Raw genomic sequence first — 19584 nt, forward strand, 5'->3', positions numbered from 1 at the left:
GGTAGACACAGAGGAGTGACACGGTTACCTTCGATTTTGCTTCCAAAAAAGGTCCACCAAACCAAGGGATGTAAATGACAATCTCACGCAACCCCAGGTCAGATACATAAGAAAGCAGTTGCTCATTTTATATCATCAAATACGTTTTTATATTTAAGGAGTTTTCCTAAGGATTTTGTGTGCACCATAGCACTGACTCATTTGCTACAATTTAAAGGTGCGGCCTAAAAACATCCTCCGGAGACCCAGCCTATTCATTTAAATGATGAATGTATGAATGTATTTTCTACATAATTAATGTAATTAATAAATAGTAGTTTATAACTATTTATTTATTTAATTTTGACGCTGTTGTAGGAGGCAGAACCGATGCAGAGAGCTGGAAATGTGTTGACTGGTGCCAGCAGCTCGCTGGATAGATGGAAAGAATACTTTGAGCAGTTGATGAATGAGGAAAATCGGAAAGAAAGAAGAGTAGAAGAGCCAAGTGTGGTGGACCAGGAAGTAGCAAAGAGAATGAAAAATGGAAAGGCGGTTGGTCCTGATGATATACCTGTGGAGGTATGGAAGCATCTCGGAGAGGTGATTGTGGCATTTTTGACCAGCTTGTTCAACAGAATTCTAGCGGGTGAGAAGATGCCTGAGGAATGGAGGAAAAGTGTGCAGGTGCCCAATTTCAAGAACAAAGGTGATGTGCAGAGCTGTGTGAACTATAGAGGAATAAAGTTGATGAGCCACACAATGAAGTTATGGGAAAGAGTAGTGTAGGCTAGACTCAGGACAGAAGTGAGCATTTGCGAGCAACAGTATGGTTTGATGCATCTAAAGAGTACCACAGTGGAGGGGCAGAAATATGTTAGAATAGTACAGGACATGTATGAGGGAGTTCAAAGAGGAGGTGGGACTGCATCAGGGATCAGCCTGAGCCCCTTCCTGATTGCAGTGGTGATGGATAGGCTGACAGATGAGTTTAGACTAGAATCCCTGTGGACCATGACGTTTGCAGATGACAGTGATCTGCAGTGAAAGCAGGTAGCAGGTGGAAGAACAGTTAGAAAGGTGGAGGGGTGCTCTGGAAAGGAGAGGAATGAAGATTAGCCGGAGGAAGACATACAGTTTGTGCATGAATGAGAGGGGTGGAAGGGCAAGAGTGAGGCTACAGGGAGAAGAGATAGCAAGGGTGGAGGACGTTAAATACTTGGGGTCAACAGTCCAGAGCAATGGTGAGTGTGGTCAGAAAGTGAAGAAACGAGTCCAAGCAGGATTGAACGGGTGGAGGAAGGTGTCAGGTGTGTTATTTGACAGAAGCGTCTCTGCTAGGATTAAGGGCAAAGTTTGTAAGACAGTGGTGAGGCCAGTCATGATGTACGGCTTAGAGACAGTGGCACTGAAGAGACAACAGGAAGCAGAGCTGGAGGTGGCGGAAATGAAGATGTTGAGGTTCTCTCTCGGAGTGACCGGGTTGGATAAAATTAGAAATGAGCTCAAAGGGACAGCCAAGGTTAGATGTTTTGGAGACAAAGTTAGAGAGGGCGGACTTCGATGGTTTGGACACGTCCAGAGGAGAGAGTTAGTATATTGGTAGAAGGGTGATGAGGAAATCCAAGATGGCGCCTACCAGTGTGGTCGCCTCGGTAACTCGCTCTCTAGTATTGTTTTTGTGTTTTTCGTCCGTCTTTGGAGACCTTACACGACTCACTTACACAAGGGGAGACCTGCTAACCATCAAGGAGGCTACTCCGGACTTTCTGTCACCAACCTTCGCAAATCCGCTCAGTTTTTTCCCCGAGTTACTCACCGGAGCGGCGTCCGCGGTTGTCAGAGGGAAGCAAGCCGGCATTCAGGTGAAACTCCGCAAGAGAGGATACAGATTGCCGTTCCTGTCGATCCACCTCGCGACTGTACGCTCCCTACCCAACAAAATGGACGAGCTTCATCTTCTGTTAAAGACCAGGAAAGACTTCGGACGTTCCGCGGCCATGTGCTTCACGGAGACCAGGCTTTGCGATGCTGTACCCGATTGCGCAGTCATGCTTCCCGGCTTCCACATTCATCGAGCGGACCGCGACATGGAATCATCGGGGAAAACAAAGGGCGGCGGGATATGCCTCTATATCAACGAAAAATGGTGTACGGACGTCACGGTGCCCAGCACACACTGCAGCCCGCATTTGGAGTCGCTATTTTTAAACTGTAGACCATTCTACTCGCCACGTGAGTTCGCATCATTCATACTGGCTGGAGTCTTCATACCGCCTCAAGCTAACACGAACGCCGCACTGCTAACGCTCGCCGAACAAGTCAACGAAATTGAAAAAAAACACCCTGACTCAACCCTCATTCTCGGGGACTTTAACAAAGCTAAACTCAACCACGAACTCCCTAAACACAAGCAGCACATCGACTGTCCTACCAGGGAAAATAATACTTTAGACCACTGCTACACTACGGTAAAAAACGCATACCGTGCTATACCTCGTGCAGCCGTGGGCTCGTCTGATCACTGCTTAATTCACTTAATACCGACGTACAGGCAAGAACTTAAATGCGCGAAGCCTACAGTGAAAACAGTGAAAAAGAGGACCAATGAAGCCAAGATGGAACTTCAAAGCTGTTTAGACTGCACAGACTGGAGTGTCTTTGAAAATTCAGCTGGCAGCCTGGATGAATATACGGACACTGTCACATCCTATATCAGTTTCTGTGAAGTGGTTTGTGTACCAACAAAATCATTTCGCACATTCAACAACAACAAGCCGTGGTTCACTGCTAAACTTAAGCAGCTTCGCCAAGCTAAGGAGGACGCATATCAGAGGGGGGACAGGGCCCTGTATAATCGAGCTAGAAACCAGCTGACTAAAGAAATTAACATTGCAAAGAGGAACTATGCAGCAAAGTTGGAAAAACAGTTTAGCGCAAACGACTCTAAATCAGTCTGGCATGCATTCCAATCGCTGACTAACAAGCGACGATCCCCCCAAGCTGAGAACAATAGCACACTAGCCAACGACTTGAATACCTTCTACTGCATATTTGAAAAGGACAGTTTCACACCACACACCCACCCGGCCGCACCCGCGACCACAATCACACCTCTGACTTCTGCGTTAACCATCCATGAACAGGATGTGAGACGAATCTTCAAACAACAAAAGATTAGCAAAGCGGCAGGCCCGGACCATGTGTCCCCATCCTGCCTCAATGTCTGCGTGGACCAGCTCCCTCCAGTCTTCACTCAGATCTTCAATAGATCTCTGGAAATGTGCGAAGTTCCATCCTGTTTCAAACGCTCCACCATCATTCTAGTCCCCAAGAAACCTGCAATCTCGGGTCTGAATGACTACAGGCCTGTCGCTTTGACATCTGTGGTCATGAAGTCCTTTGAACGTCTCGTGCTGGACCACCTCAAGAGTGTCACAGGTCGCCTGCTGGACCCCCTGCAGTTTGCCTACCAAGCGAACAGGTCTGCGGATGATGCAGTCAACATGGGACTGCACTTCATCCTACAACTGCACCTCAGCGAACCCGACTGTCAAACTCCTGAAGTTTGCAGATGACACCACTGTCATCGGCCTCATCAAGGACAGTGACGAGTCTGCATATCGACAGGAAGCGGAGCGGCTGGAGCTGTGGTGCGGCCGACACAACCTGGAGCTGAACACGCTCAAGACTGTAGAGATGATCGTGGACTTCAGGAGGCATCCTTCGCCACAGCTGCCCCTCACGTTGTCCAGCTGCCTTGTGTCAACCGTCGAGACCTTCAAGTTCCTGGGAATTACAATCTCTCAGGACCTGAAGTGGGCGACCAACATCAACTCCGTCCTCAAAAAGGCTCAGCAGAGGATGTACTTCCTGCGGCTTCTGAGAAAGCACGGCCTGCCACCGGAGCTGCTGAGACAGTTCTACACAGTGGTCATCGAATCAGTCCTGTGTTCTTCCATCACAGTCTGGTTTGGTGCTGCTACAAAAAAGGACAAAGTCTGACTGCAACGGACAATCAAAACTGCTGAAAGGATTGTCGGTACCCCCCTACCCACCATTGAGGACTTGCACGCTGCCAGAACTAAGACAAGGGCGTGCAAAATCCTCTCGGACCCTCCGCACCCCGGTCACCAGCTCTTCCAGCTCCTTCCCTCAGGTAGGCGCTACCGATCAATGCAAACTAGAACTAGTAGACATTCCAACAGCTTCTTCCCTCTTGCGATCAACTTCTTAAACACTGTTAAATATATTTTAGAAGTTATCATTTATTTACTTAGCTTGCATTAGTATAATGGACGATTTTAGAAAAGAAATTGTCTCGCCTTCAAAAAGATGACTCAGCATCATCCGATGGAAGGGCGCCTGGACCAAGGACGTGATCGGATGTGGTCGGGGACGTGACAGGTGTTGGTCCAATATTTTGTGTTGTGTCTTATTGCTTAGAACATTATGTCTTGTAAAACCCTCCTATTTTCAAATATTTTGTGTTGTGTCTTATTGCTTAGAACATTATGACTTGTAACACCCTCCTATTTCAAATAAATGCAGGAGCGACGGGAGAGATTGTTTAGAGCGTGTTGAGAGGCTGTAAACTGAACAATCTCCCATACGCCCTCCTCATGAGAAATAAAAACCAGCGTCTTCATTCCTTTTGTGCATTTTTATTGGTGTTGGGTGAGATATATCCAACATTAAATCGGTCCTTCGAGCCGGATGTCAATACACCCGAGGATTCCAGTTGTGGAGCCGACATCCAGTTAAGAGACCGTGGCCACGGCAATTGAGACCCTTTCCGGGACTGGTCTTCGTTCTTCTCAACTGGGATCTGAAGGTTGACGACAATCCACAAGATTGAAGACGACTTTGGTGAGTTAAATTTTAAATTTTTTTAGGAAAAAGGATTAAAGAGTGAGTGAATTGCGCGACGAAGAAGTCTGCGGCAGAATAAACCTTGTGTAATACTAGTCACTGGCAAGTGGTAAGAGGGACGGCGGAGTCCTGTACGTACTTAAATTCCGTGTTTCTGTGTTTCCATGTTTCCGTGTTTTCGTGTGTTTATAAAAACATTACTAATATCGTGTGAATGTGTAAAAGTATGAATGTATAAGACTGGATTGTAAGTGACAACTGGGTTTGGAAGCAAAAGCAAGAATCCTCCGCCCCGTTTGGGGTAGAAGCTTGAGGATTACCAAAACTCAGACATTCATTGTCACCCTGTCATTTTTGAATAAAGTCAGTATTTAGGTCACTCTAGGTGCAAATAAACTGACTTCCAAATTCACAAAAATGGGAATAAATAACAGCAAACCGGATCCAAAAGTAGGCCTAACGTGTAAAGATTGGAAATATGTTCAACTCCAAAATCCTTCCAAAATAGAACATTTAAACACGTGGATAACCAAATACGGTTTCGCTGGCCAGCTAAATTCGCAAAAATTAGTTCAACTTCGAAATGAAATAAAGTGTCGACACAAAAATGATATATCACAAATAGAAAAAGATGGATTTGACGACTTACTCTTCTGGCTAAACATGGCGTCTAAAAGAGAAAAAGGAAGGGAGAAAAAGAAGGACTTAACAAATGAACAAAAAGAGCAGGAAGGTAGGGATAAAAATATGTTGTTTCAAAGACAGGAAGATGACGAGACAGGACCAATGGTAAGAATTAGCGAGAAAAAGATGATTGAAGAAAGGTGTAAAAAAAATGAGGGAACAAAAGCATCAGCACCCTTGTACCCGGTTTTGCCACCTCATGAACTTCCTCCAACTCAAGCGTCAGAAACTCAACGAATTTTACGATCAGGAGGGGTACAAATGAATTGGTCTAAAACTATGGGAGAAACATTTTCTCCCATTCCCAAAATAACAAATATAACCTCAGACAAGGGAGACATAGATTTATATCCAATGATTGAGGTGGCAAATCCAAATGTACAAGAGGACCACAAAGAAACTATTTTGGTCTATAGGACCTAGACTAATGAGGATGTGAAAAAGGCCGAAGCCGGCATCACACCCTACAAAGTAGACATTGTCAAGTTTGTTGAGGAAATGGAAAATCTTAGACAATCTTATCATTTAAATGGAACAGAAACTGAACAAATTTGGATGACTGCAATGGGGCCTGATTGGCATCTTTGCCGAGGAGATTGGGACCCAAAACACCATGGTGTTGTAATGCCACATAATGACAGAGAATTACAACATAGAGTTAGGGCTTTGATAGAGAGAACCACAGCCAGGTTCCGCAAAAGGGCAAATTACACGGAAATTAGTAGGGTGAAACAAAAGGATGACGAACTTTTTGAAGAATATAGGGTTAGAATGACTGCTTGTTTTAAAGCAAACAGCGGCTTGAATGAGGATGCCAATCCTCAGGGCCCTTATCAACAACAGTTAAAAAATGCTTTACATGCGAATTCAAAAGAACACATTAACAGATGGGTAGATAAATATTGGATAAACCTAGCAACTGGCCCTCTGGAGGAATATGTTAATCATGCCCTCCACGCAGAAAGAGTGAGACAAAGGCCACATTGCACGTGACTGCCCTAAAAAAAAATAAAAGAGAATACGGACAAACTACCGCATGACTAAGCCAGCCTGCTTCCCAACTCAACAAATCCTCTTGTGTAAACATTAGAGAATGAGGAGGTGGATTTCAATTTACAGGACATTCTGAGTTTGGACACTGAAAAACCTGAAATAACCTTGTCAGTAAATGGGAAAGAAATTAAATTTCTTTGCGATACAGGAGCATGTAGGACTGGATGTCGGGAAAAGATTCCAGGTTCCAAACTATCGGGACATAAGGCAATAGTTAGATCTGCAAATGGACAAATTACTTTTGCCATGGAACTTGAGCCTGTGTGGATTAGAGACCCACAGGGGAGAATTTGTAGAATTCCCATTTTCAAAGTCCCGGAGTGCCCTGTGAATTTGTTGGGAAGAGATGGCTTATTCCAACTAGGACTTGTACTCATTCCATCATCAAATGGAAATATTGTCGTGAAACGAAAACATGAATTAAAAAGAGAGGACCTCTATGTAACACTGGAAAGCAGAGAAAGTACATTCTATTACACAATCGATATCCCAGACAAACCACCGTTAAACATGGGAAAGGCACTGTTGTCTGCAGCCTTGCAGCTTATCACAGAAGTAGAAGATAAAAAAAAATGCGATGAGCTGCATATAACTCTGTGGTACAAAAACACACAAGGGCCAGACCTAGGATATGAAAACAAGTTACGACATGCGACACCTGATAAAATTACTGTAGATTATCTGTACTCAGACAATGAAGCAAAAGTCGCGGCAGGAATTATTTTACCAGACAAATTAAAGGAACTGTATAAAAATACAAGTGTCCCACATATTTCATTGTGCAAAGATTATGAGTCACAGTGGAAACATATGGGAACATTAGTAAAACAAGGACAGGAGACAGATGATTGGCAGCAAATAGAAAACAAACTGGAATACAGTGCATCAACTGGTCTAATTAGGAAGGCGATGTTTTGGACAATTCAAGGTGATGAAGGGAAACACATGCAACCTGTTTGATGAGACCAAATGATCTTCACTGAAGGCGGCACGGTGGCCGACTGGTTAGAGCGTCAGCCTCACAGTTCTGAGGACCCGGGTTCAATCCCCGGCCCCGCCTGTGTGGAGTTTGCATGTTCTCCCCGTGCCTGCGTGGCTTTTCTCCGGGCACTCCGGTTTCCTCCCACATCCCAAAAACATGCATGAATTGGAGACTCTAAATTGCCCGTAGGCATGACCGTGAGTGCGAATGGTTGTTTGTTCCTATGTGCCCTGCAATTGGCTGGCAACCAGTTCAGAGTGTACCCCGCCTCCTGCCCGATGACAGCTGGGATAGGCTCCAGCACGCCCGCGACCCTAGTGAGGAGAAGCGGCTCAGAAAATGGATGGATGGATGGATGGATCCTCACTGAAATTGATGAAGAAATATTAAAAAAAGTTCCAAAAAAATTATGGTCCACAGGACCATTTGATGTAGGCCTTATTAAAGGGGCTTTACCAGTACAAATTAGACCCAAAACAGAATATAGACCAGGGATTCGTCAATATCCGTTAAAACCAGATGCACATGAAGGAATCAAACCGGTAATTGAAGCACTAATTAAGGCAGGAGTTATAGTGGAGAGTCCAGAATCACCATGTAACACACCCATTTTTCCCATAAAAAAGGCCCCACCTTCAGTCGGTTGGCGAATGGTGCAAGATTTACAGGCAGTAAATTCTGCAGTAATACAGAGAGCAGCATGCGTACCAGATCCACACACATTGTTAAATTCATTGAAACCAGACGCTACTGTGTTTACAGTGGTGGTAATGCTTTCTTTTCTGTACCAGTAGAAAAGAACAGTCAATTTTGGTTTGCATTCACATTTGAAGGAAAAAAATATACATTCACTAGATTACCACAACGTTACTGTGAAAGTCCAACCATTTATTCACAAGTAATGAGAACAAGCATGTCTAAATTCATTCCCCCAGGAGGGAGCCAAATTTTACTATATGTAGATGATGTGCTGCTGGCATCTCCAGATGGAGAGACATGCGTCAAAGATTCATTGGCCTTACTGCATCATCTAGCAGAAGAGGGACATAAAGTTAACAAAAATAAATTGCAATGGTGTAAAAAGCAAGTCAAATATCTAGGCCATAATTTAAGTGTAGGAGGAAGGACTATATTAGAAGACAGAAAAGCTATAGTCTTAAAAGCCCCTAAACCACAAACAAAGAAACATGTCATTTTTAGGTCTGACAAATTATTGTAGAGCATGGATTCCAAACTATGCAGAAATTGTTGCACCATTGTCAAAATTGATGTATGAAACAAACCTTAAAATGACATCACCTGTTCAATGGAATACAGAGGCAGAAAAGGCCTTCTGTGACATGAAACAACATTTGGTGTCCAGCACTGCGCTGGCCCTTCCAAATTATGATAAACCATTCATTCAAATGGTAGATTGTAAAAACTATTACATGACCTCCGTACTTACACAACAATACAGTGATAAGCTAAGACCAATAGCTTATTTTTCGACTAAACTGGACAACGTGACGTGTGCATTACCGCATTGTGTCAGAGCAGCTGTGGCAGCTTCGATGGCAGTAGAGAGCAGTTCCACGATTGTGTTATTTCATCCATTAACTCTTAAAATCCCACATACAGTGTCTGCTCTCCTATTGCAAACCAATATGGCGTTTTTATCACCTGCAAGACATTTATCTTGCATGGCCATCTTGCTGTCACAACCACATTTGACTGTTGAGCGATGCAGAACCTTAAATCCAGCCACACTAATACCCTTACCTGGTGAAGGCACGCAGCATGATTGTCAAGAATTGGCTGAACAAACTGCTAAATGTAGAGGTGATTTGAAAGATCAACCATAAAGTGATGGACAGGTTCTATATGTAGACGGTTCTTCGAAAAAAGATGAACTAGGTAAGATAAAAACAGGATACGCGGTGGTAACTGATACTATTGTGCTAAAAGCTGAGTCACTACCGTCACATTACTCTGCCCAAGCTGCTGAATTAGTAGCATTAACCGAGGCATGCAAACTAATGATAAATAAAGATGTTACAATCTATACTGATAGCCAATATGCGTATTCCACAGTTCATGTGTTTGCGCAATATTGGGATAACAAAGGAATGATTACGTCAACAGGGAAGCCAGTAACACATGCTGAATTACTTAAACAATTATTACAGGCAGTGCAACATCCACGAAAAGTGGCAATTTGTAAATGTGTTGCACATACATCTGGCACTGACAAGGTTTCTAAAGGAAACACATTTGCTGACAAAGCCGCGAAAGAAGCAGCCTATAAACCATTTTTAGGTTTAAAAAAAACAAATTGAACAACAAACCTTAGATGACCAAACACTAAAAGATATGCAACAACAAAGTCCACAACAAGAACGCAATAATTGGGAAAAACAAGGTGCAAAACTACAAAATGAAATTTACATTAGCACAGAAGGGAAACAAATACTTCCAAAAAACCTATTTAAATGGGCTGCTATATTGAGCCATGGTGTGTCACATGTCTCAACTGGAGGGATGGTGGCACAGATACATCGACACTTTACAACCTATGGTTTCAATTTATATTCAAAGAATTATTGTAGAGCATGCATGATCTGTAGACGACATAATCCGCAAGGTCAATTGCGACCTACTAGAGGTAAATTCCCAGTGCCTACATACCCTTTCCAACGCATTCACATGGATTACATAGAATTAAGTCAAAGTGAAGGAAAGAAGTACTGTTTGGTTATCATAGATGCATTTTCTAAATGGATCGAATTATTCCCAACAAAATCACATGATGCTCTGACGGTGGCAAAAGCACTATGTAAAGACATCATTCCAAGATATGGGATACCTGAAACCATTTACAGCGATAACGGGACTCATTTTGTAAACCAAATAATCAATAAAATAGGAACCATGTTCCACATCAATTTGAAAAACCATTGTGCTTACCACCCTCAGAGTGCAGGTCTAGTGGAAAGAATGAATGGGACAATAAAAAATAGACTGAAAAAATGTATGGAAGAGACAGGAAGGTCATGGACACAGTGTCTTGACCTCGTTAAAATGTACATCAACATTACAAGCACCACAGGTTTAACACCTTACGAAACATTGTTTGGAAGACCTTATAGACTTCCGTTGTTTAAACAAAAATGGGAACTTGATGACGAAACAAACGTAGCTGATTACATGAAAAAGTTGTTCGAGAAACAAAATGATTTAAAATAATCTGCTGAAAGTAAACATGTTTCCCAGCAGGAAACCAAGTTGGTTGGACCGGGAGACTGGGTCCTAATTCGAAGCATCAAAAAGAAGCACTGGCGTTCACCAAAGTGGGAAGGACCGTATCAAGTGTTATTGACAACTCCAACAGCCCTAAAAATAGCAGAAAGAAATACGTGGGTTCATTTAACACACTGTAAAAGAGTCATTTCAGCTGAGTACTCAAATAGGGAAGGTGAGCAAAAGTCTGATAACGGAGCGGGAGCAGATGTGTAGATTCTGAAAACGCTTGCTGGTCAGTGAAGAAAAAAGACACCAACCCGTTTAGTGAGAACTCAGCAGAATGGCACACCCACATTGGTTACGAGATTCGATAAGTTGTTACGTAGCAACTTTGGCTACTATGGTGTTGGTTTTGTTTTTGTGGTACATGGGACGTCCCACCCTAAATGATACAACCCATTTTTTAGATAGAAAATCACCTACCAACTGGACCAATATGACGAACCCAATAATACAAAATTTTGAATCATTAACTCGTATCAAAAGGAGTACAGCTGATGATCAGAATTGTGGGCATGGCCTCCAAACGCGGCAGAACGGTTTAATATTTTGTGCCCCCCAAAATCAAGCTGCTTTAATCATAATTCCATATGCGGCTCTCAACAATGATGCTCAAGAGAATGGGCAGAATTGGGGATTTGGATATGACTAGTATGCAACTATAGGTTTTGAATGGAAACACCTTATTGGTGAAACAGGTTATGATTGGTCCAGTTGGTCAAAAAGAACAGCAAAAGAACAAAGAAAAATAAGTTTAACATAAGCAAAACGGCCCATAGTTTAATATTGAAATACAAATCAAGTCACCCAATGTGTTTGATGGTGAGCATGTGGGCATATTCTGGCGGAAAAGATCCCCACTTCCAAGTAGCATTGTGTTATGGGAACCATGTTAAACCAAAAATGCCATTGAAAACTTCAAAGAAAGGTGGATACATTTTAATGGTTAACAACATAACGACTGATGATTGGTTCCTTGTTGTCACAGGAGTTTCAGGACAAAATAACAATTGGTTACTATTGGTGGAACAAGCAGCAAATGTACCGAGAAAAGATTGTGTGGTTTCCATGGGTCCCAGGCCTTTGTTGCGCATAGTTCCGGCACAATTATCACAAGATTGTATTATTCCATTAATGAACGCTACTGTACCAACTAAGAGGTGTAAATCATGGGATCCTATATATCCCGTAACAGAAGCAGATAAACACAAACCGATGTTTTCTACTTTAGTAGCACCAAATAATTTCACTTGTATAAACATGATTAGTAAAGGCAAAAAATGAGGACCACTGAACGACACACAGTGTAAAGTAACCTTAAAAGTCGGACCAAAGTTTATGCCAGTATCACGGAGCGACATCTGGTGGTGGTGCGGAGATGATAGACTGTTTGATAGATTACCTAAAGATATAGCTGGATTGTGCGCTATTATCACTTTGATATTGCATGTGTCAGTATACCCTATGCCTTTTCAAGATTTAATGGAAAGGGCACCAATGTTTTTGTCCAATCTAGAACATAGACAAAAAAGAGATTTGTCCTGGCAGGGGCAAAATAATCCAACATACATCGACGCCATAGGTGTTCCTCGTGGGGTTCCAAATCAATACAAATTGGCTGACCAAGTTGCAGGAGGATTTGAGTCTTTCATATGCTGGTGGTGTACGATTAATAAAAATGTTGATAGGATAAACTATATCCACTTCAATGTACAGAGATTAGGAAATTGGACTCAGAGTGGGTTGGAAGCTGTGCATGAGCAGCTCAAGGCTACCTCTTTAATGACGTTCCAGAACCGCATAGCGGTCGACATGCTCCTCGCAAAAGAGGGAGGTGTTTGCGGTATGTTTGGAGAACAATGTTGTACATACATTCCAAACAATACTGCTTCGGATGGCAGCTTGACCAGAGCCATCGATGGTCTACGGACCCTCAATCACAAGATGAAGAACCACTCTGGGGTAGACACCTCCTTGTGGGACAGCTGGATGGACGTTTTTGGTAAATACAAAACCCTAATTTCACCAATATTGATATCAATTGCTGTTTTTGCAGCCATTCTGACATTGTGTGGATGTTGTTGTATCCCATGCATTCGGGCATTAATCAGTAAATTAATCACCACAGCCATAACCCCCATGGAGAACCGTATGGAGCTGATGTATCCATTACTGTTTGATGATGATGATAATGATAATGATGATGATTTTGCTTTAACTGATTTGTTTCCTGATACAGATGATTACGATGTTTAAACTACAACATTCATGTATGACAAGTTTACTCTGAGTGTAAATGTATTTGTTTCATAAAAATGATTCTACAGTTAAAAATCGAAATGAAGTGACTTTAAGATGATATAAGAATTTGTGCAAATACATGATAAAAAAATATAAAATATATCTAAATATATTTTAGAAGTTATCATTTATTTGCTTAGCTTGCACTAGTATTATGGACGATTTTAGAAAGGAAGATGTCTCGCCTTCAAAAAGATGACTCAGCATCATCCGATGGAAGGGCGCCTGGATCAAGGACGTGATCGGATGTGGTCGGGGACGTGACAGGTGTAGGTCCAATATTTTGTGTTGTGGCTTATTGCTTAGAACATTATGTCTTGTAAAACCCTCCTATTTTCAAATAAATGCAGGAGCGACGGGAGAGATTGTTTAGAGCGTATTGAGAGGCTGTAATCTGAACAATCTCCCATACGCCCTCCTCATGAGAAAGAGAGACCAGCGTCTTCATTCCTTTTGTGCATTTTTATTGGTGTTGGGTGAGATAAATCCAACAAACACCTAACCTATAATTCCATTACAACAAGCTGGCAATTTTTTTATTTGAGTTCGTTGTCACATTTCTGTGGGGCAAATTATGTGTTACTCGTGCACTCACTGTAGTTGTCTCGCCATGCTGCACTATTTGCATATACTGGCCACTCTTGCCAGAGTAGCATCTGCTCCATTTGCACACTGACTGAGGAGTATCTGTAACATTTGCACAACCAACATTGTCCCAGATTATTGCACTACTCGTCACTTTAAACCACATACACTCCTTGAAGTCTCAGCGCCCTTTGCACAATGGTCATTGCACCGGACTATTGCAATATTAGTCATTCGAACTGCTCTAAGTGCTAGAGGACTCTGCATCTTTTTGCACAATTGTTTTTTGTCAATGTCTTTATGTCTCCAAAGTGTTCTGTAAATTGACTGTCTGTTGTACTAGAGCGGCTCCAACTACCGGAGACAAATTCCTTGTGTGTTTTAGACATACTTGGCAAATAAAGATGATTCTGATTCTGATGGAGCTGCCAGGCAAGAGAGCTTGAGGAAGACCAAAGAGAAGGTTGATGGACGTCGTGAGGGAAGACATGAGGGTAGTTGGTGTTAAGAGTGGAGGACAGGAGATAGGCTGACATGGAAAAGGATGACACGCTGTGACGACCCCTAACGGGACAAGTCGAAAGGAAAAGGAGAATGAGACTGCCGAGAGCTCCTGACTGTGAAGAGGACTTGTACACGTTAAAGCTCAAGTCAATTAAATACTGTACTTTTCCCAGTACAGTGATGACAGTTATGAGAGAAACCAAAGAAGGCCTTATGTATGATATGAAAGACATTTTGTTCAGCAATTTAACAACAACAACAAAAAATGCAATTGGCTGGTGACCAGTTCACCCTCGCCCAAAGATAGCTGGGACAGACTCCATCACGCCAGCGACCTTAGTGAGGATAAGCGGTACGGAAAATGGATGGATGGAATTTAACAAAGACTGGGCAAATGCATTCATGTTTCCATCAATCCTGAACTGTGACAAGGGAGACCTGCAGTTCTTTAGATGTTGTCCTGGGTTCCTTCGTGACTCCTGGATGAGTCGGTGTGCTCTTGGGGTAATTTTTGTCAGACGGTCAATCCTTGGAAAGTTTACCACTATTCCATGTAGTCTTCATTTGTGAATCATGGCTTTCACCATGGTTTGCTGGAGTCCTAACGCTTTAGAAATGGCTTCGTTACCCTTTCCAGACTGATTGATGTCAATTTATTTGTCGTCTCTTTTTGAATTTCTTTGGATCATGACTTATTTTTTTTATTAGATGTTTTCGCCAAATACATTTTGTCAAACAGGTTCTATTTAAGCCAGCACGGTGGACAACTGATTAGCACATCTGCCTCACAGTTCTGAGGACCGGGCTTCAAACCCCGGCCCCGTCCGTGTGGAGTTTTCTTCTGGTACTCCGGTTTCCTCCCAGATCCCAAAAACATGCATGGTGGGTTGATTGTAGGCTCTAAATTGCCCGTAGGTGTGAATGTGAGTGTGAATGGTTGTTTGTTTAGATGTGCCCTGCGACTGGCTGGCAATCAGTTCAGGATGTACCCCGTCTCTCACCTGAAGATAGCTGGGATAGGCTCCAGCACGCCCGCGACCCTATTTGAGGATAAGCGGTACAGAAAATGGATGAAGGTTCTATTTAAGTGATTTCTTGATTGAACAGAACTGGAGTTAATCAGGCTTGGGTGTGGTCAACATGAACTTAGCTTTACAAAAAAATTTGCCACAGTTAATGATTTAAAAAGGTGGTCAATTACTTTGACACACAAGGCCAGGTAATTTAAAACTAGTTTTTCTTCAAAAAAATGTACAAACTACATATCCTGTTTAGTTGAGTTATCTTTGATATTTATATTTTTTTGCTAATCTTTAACATTAAAGTGGGGAAACTATGCAAAAAAAAAAATAATTATTTGAGAAGGGGTAAATACTTTTTCAATACACTGTATATACTGTAGCACTTTATCTACAGCATCACCGTACCCAACACCCTTTAAAGAGGCTTACATTCAAGTATGGATTCTGCACCGAACAACTAGGACAAGATCTGATGTGGACCACTTGCTGTGGAGGATTCTGCTCCAACCAACCGGGCCAGGTCCTGAGGAAGAACCTCTTAGCTGGAGCCATCTATCTACCTGCGGCGCTTCATCTCAGTAACATTGTACAGCACCATTATATATGAGATGTTGCCCACTCCAGCCATTGCAGCCTGATCAATCTTGAAAGGGGGATCCCTCCATGTGCGGTCCATTCTCAAGCCCCCCACCCCAATGGGGTTTTGAGTTTTTCCCTTGCCCGATTGGGGGATTTAGACTCATCTAGATGTTGTCAATCTTTCTCAACTGTAGGCCTGTGTAGCCATTTGAGACTCGTGTGATTAAGGGCTATACACATGAACTTAACTTGACATTCACCCATTCAGGTACACATTCATATAGTCATGCTCACCATTATTGGCACCCATGAAGTTTAAGTACTAAATTTGGAATAGGTACTGAAGAAAATGAATCAGGTGAAAAAAAAATTTCTAGAGAACTTCCATCCATCCATTTTTTACCGCTTATCTGAGGTTGGATCGCGGGGGCCCAGACTTCTCTCTCCCCAGCTCTTCCGAAGGGATCCCGAGGTGTTCCCAGGCCAGCCGAGAGATGTAGTCTCTCCAGCGTGTCCTGGGTCGTCCCCGGGGTCTCCTTCCGGTGGGACGTGCCCGGAACACCTCACCAGGGAGACGTCCGGGAGGCATCCGAATCAGATGCCCCAGCCACCTCATCTGGCTCCAGTGTGCCAATCTTGAGGCACTGTCCCCGATGTCCATGCGATGTTGCAGAGGGGTGTCAACCAGGACAGCCACACAACATCCAGAGCCTTTAGGAAATCCGGCCGAATCTCATCCTGTGTACAAGACGTGGCCGCAAGTCCGATGACACAACCACAAAGTCCATCATCGAATTGCGACCTAGGGTCTCTTGGTGCCAAGTGCACGTGTAGACACCCTTATGCATGAACATGGTGGCCGTTATGGGCAATCCGTGATGAGCACAGAAGTCCAATAACAGAACACCGCTCGGGTTCTGATCGTTCCTCCCAATCACGCCCTTCCGGGTCTCACTGTCATTGCCCACATGAGCATTGAAATCCCCCAGCAGAACAGTGGAGTCCCCAGCAGGAGCGTCCAGCAGCCCCTCTAAGGACTCCAAAAAGGGTGGGTACTCTGAACTGCTGTTTGGTGCATAGGCACAAACAACAGTCAGGACCCATCTTCCCACCCGAAGGCGGAGGGAGGCTACCCTCTCGTCCACCGTGGTGAACCCCAAAGTACAGGCGAGCCGGGGGGCAATAATTATGCCCACACCTGCTCAGCGCCGTGGGCAACTCCAGAGTGGAAGAGACTCTAACCCTGCTTGAGAAGACTGGTACCAGAGCCCAAACCGTGTGTGGGGGCGAGCCGACTATATCTAGTCAGAACTTCTCGACCTCACACACCAGCTCGGGATCCTTCCCTGCCAGAGAGGTGACATTCCACGTCCCTAGAGCCAACTACTGTCGCCGGGGATCGGATCGCCAAGGTCCCTGCCTTCGGCGACCGCCCAACTCACACTGCACCCGACCCCTATGGCCTCTCCCACAGGTGGTGAGCCCATGGGAAGGGGGACCCACGGTACCCTTTTGAGCTGTGCCATGGGTGCAGGCCCGGCCACCAGGCGCTCGCCTTCGAGACCCACTTCCAGGCCTGGCTCCAGAGGGGGGCCCCGGTTACCGGCGTCTGGGCAAGGGAAACCTCAATCAAGAGAACTTGTTTGATACAAAAAAGCAATTCATATTTTATCAGAAAATGAAACAAAACATTTTAGCAATGCAAACACAGTATGTTTACAAACAGCGCAATAAACCCTTTCAGGAAAAGAACACCCTGCCAAAAGTCAAGTATGGTGGAGGATCCATAATGCTGTGGGGCTGCTTTATTGCATCTCGTACTGGAGGCTTTAACTCTATCACAGGTATCATAAATAAGAAAATTATTTAGAAATTTTAGAGCAAAATGAATGAAAACTTGGTTTGGGGCAAAGATCATGTGCCCTCCAGCAAGACAAAAACCCAAAGCACACATCCAAAAGCACACAGGAATTATTGAAAAGGGAGGGGAAAAAAATTATTTTAAAAAATGGCCAGCAATGGGGGAAAAAATAAAATAAAAATCTCAATCCAATTGAAAATCTGAAATCTGCCCTTGGGGAAAAGAACCCTGTAAATGTTCAAATGCTTGAACAAATTACAAAGGAAGAATGGGAGAAAAGCCCACCTGAGAAGTGCAAAAAGCTTATAGATTGCTACAAGCAACGTTTGGAGGCTGTCATCGCTGCCAAAGGGTCTCCAACCACCTATTAAGGAGGGGGGCCAGTATTGCTGCACATGTTGTCTTCTGTTTTTTTTTTTCCCTTTTTCTTTGAAATTAGAATATGTTGAAAAAAACATTTTTGAAATTACTTTGGACCACCAATTAAAAAAATCCTGATATATGTTTGACACATTTCCATTTATTTCTGAAGATATCCAGGTTATTCAAAAAATGAAAGGGTGCCAATAATGATGAGCTGTACTGTACATACAAAAATTGGTGGCGGCAGCTATGCAACCCGCTGCCAGACCCACAAGGAGCAATTTAGGATTCAGTGTCCTGCCCAAGGATAATTCCCGGATTCGAGTCTGATTCGATCCATTGACCCTTTTGTCAGTGCATGATCCGCTTTACTAACTGAGCCACAGCTGCTGCCACTGTATTTGTCCTCAGAGGTAACCACTCCAGTCGTCACAGCAACAGAGCTCAGTCATGGTGCCAGAAACTTCACACCCTTTGTGTGGATTCACCGGTAACCCCATGTCGCCCCCCCAAAAAAACAATCCATTAATCATCCATCCATCTATCCATCCATTTTCTTTACCACTTAACCCAGCTATCTTCGGGCGGGAGGCAGGGTATCCATTAATCAGTGGATTATATTCTTTAGAAATTACAACCCCAATTCCAATGAAGTTGGGACGTTGTGTTAAACATAAATAAAAACAGAGTACAATGATTTGCAAATAATGTTTGACCTGTATTTAATTGAATACACTACAAAGACAAGATATTTAATGTTCAAACTGATAAACTTGATTGTTTTTAGCAAATAATCATTAACTTAGAATCCTATGGCTGCAACACGTTCCAAAACAGCTGGGACAAGGTCATGTTTACCACTGTGTTATATCACCTTTTCTTTTAACAACATTCAATAAACGTTTGGAACTGAGGACACTAATTGTTGAAGGTTTTTAGGTGGAATTCTTTCCCATTCTTGCTTGATGTACACCTTCAGCTGTTCAACAGCCCGGGTCTCCGTTGTCGTATTTTACGCTTCATAATGCGCCACACATTTTCAATGGGAGACAGGTCTGGACTGCAGGCAGGCCAGTCTAGTTACCACACTCTTTTACTACGAAGCCACGCTGTTGTAACACGTCCAGAATGTGGTTTGGCATTGTCTTGCTGAAATGAGCAAGGGCGTCCATGAAAAAGATGTTGCGTGGATGGCAGCATATGTTTCTCCAAAACCTATATGTACTTTTCAGCATTAATGGTGCCTTCACAGATGTGTAAGTTACCCATGCCCTTGGCACTAACACAACCACATACCATCACAGATGCTGGCTTTTGAAGATTGCGTCCATTACAGTCCGGATGGTTCTTTTCCTCTTTGGCCCGGAGGACACGACGTCCACAATTTCCCCCAAAAATTTGAAATGTGGACTCGTCGGACCACAGAACACTTTTCCAATTTGCATCAGTCCATCTTAGATGAGCTCGGGCCCAGAGAAGCCGGTGGCGTTTCTGGGTGCTGTTGATAAATGGCTTTT

The 19584-nt window shown here is 43.4% G+C and overlaps 1 protein-coding gene across 14 annotated transcripts in view; it reads right to left on the reverse strand.

Moving 5' to 3' along the window:
- Positions 1–19584, reverse strand: part of depdc5 (DEP domain containing 5, GATOR1 subcomplex subunit) — a 238272-nt gene that overhangs the window by 182968 nt on the left and 35720 nt on the right. The window contains exon 1 of one of the 14 annotated variants that reach the window (XM_061796527.1): positions 554–3375. The exons of the other annotated variants lie outside the window; for them this stretch is intronic. Within the exon in view, the coding sequence (XP_061652511.1) occupies positions 554–595 (42 nt within the window). The 5' untranslated portion in view covers positions 596–3375. Of the gene's footprint in view, positions 1–553; positions 3376–19584 lie in introns of those variants that run through there. 14 annotated transcript variants of the gene reach the window in all.

This window comes from Phyllopteryx taeniolatus, chromosome 14 (genome assembly GCF_024500385.1).
Source record: "Phyllopteryx taeniolatus isolate TA_2022b chromosome 14, UOR_Ptae_1.2, whole genome shotgun sequence".
NCBI lineage: Eukaryota > Metazoa > Chordata > Actinopteri > Syngnathiformes > Syngnathidae > Phyllopteryx > Phyllopteryx taeniolatus.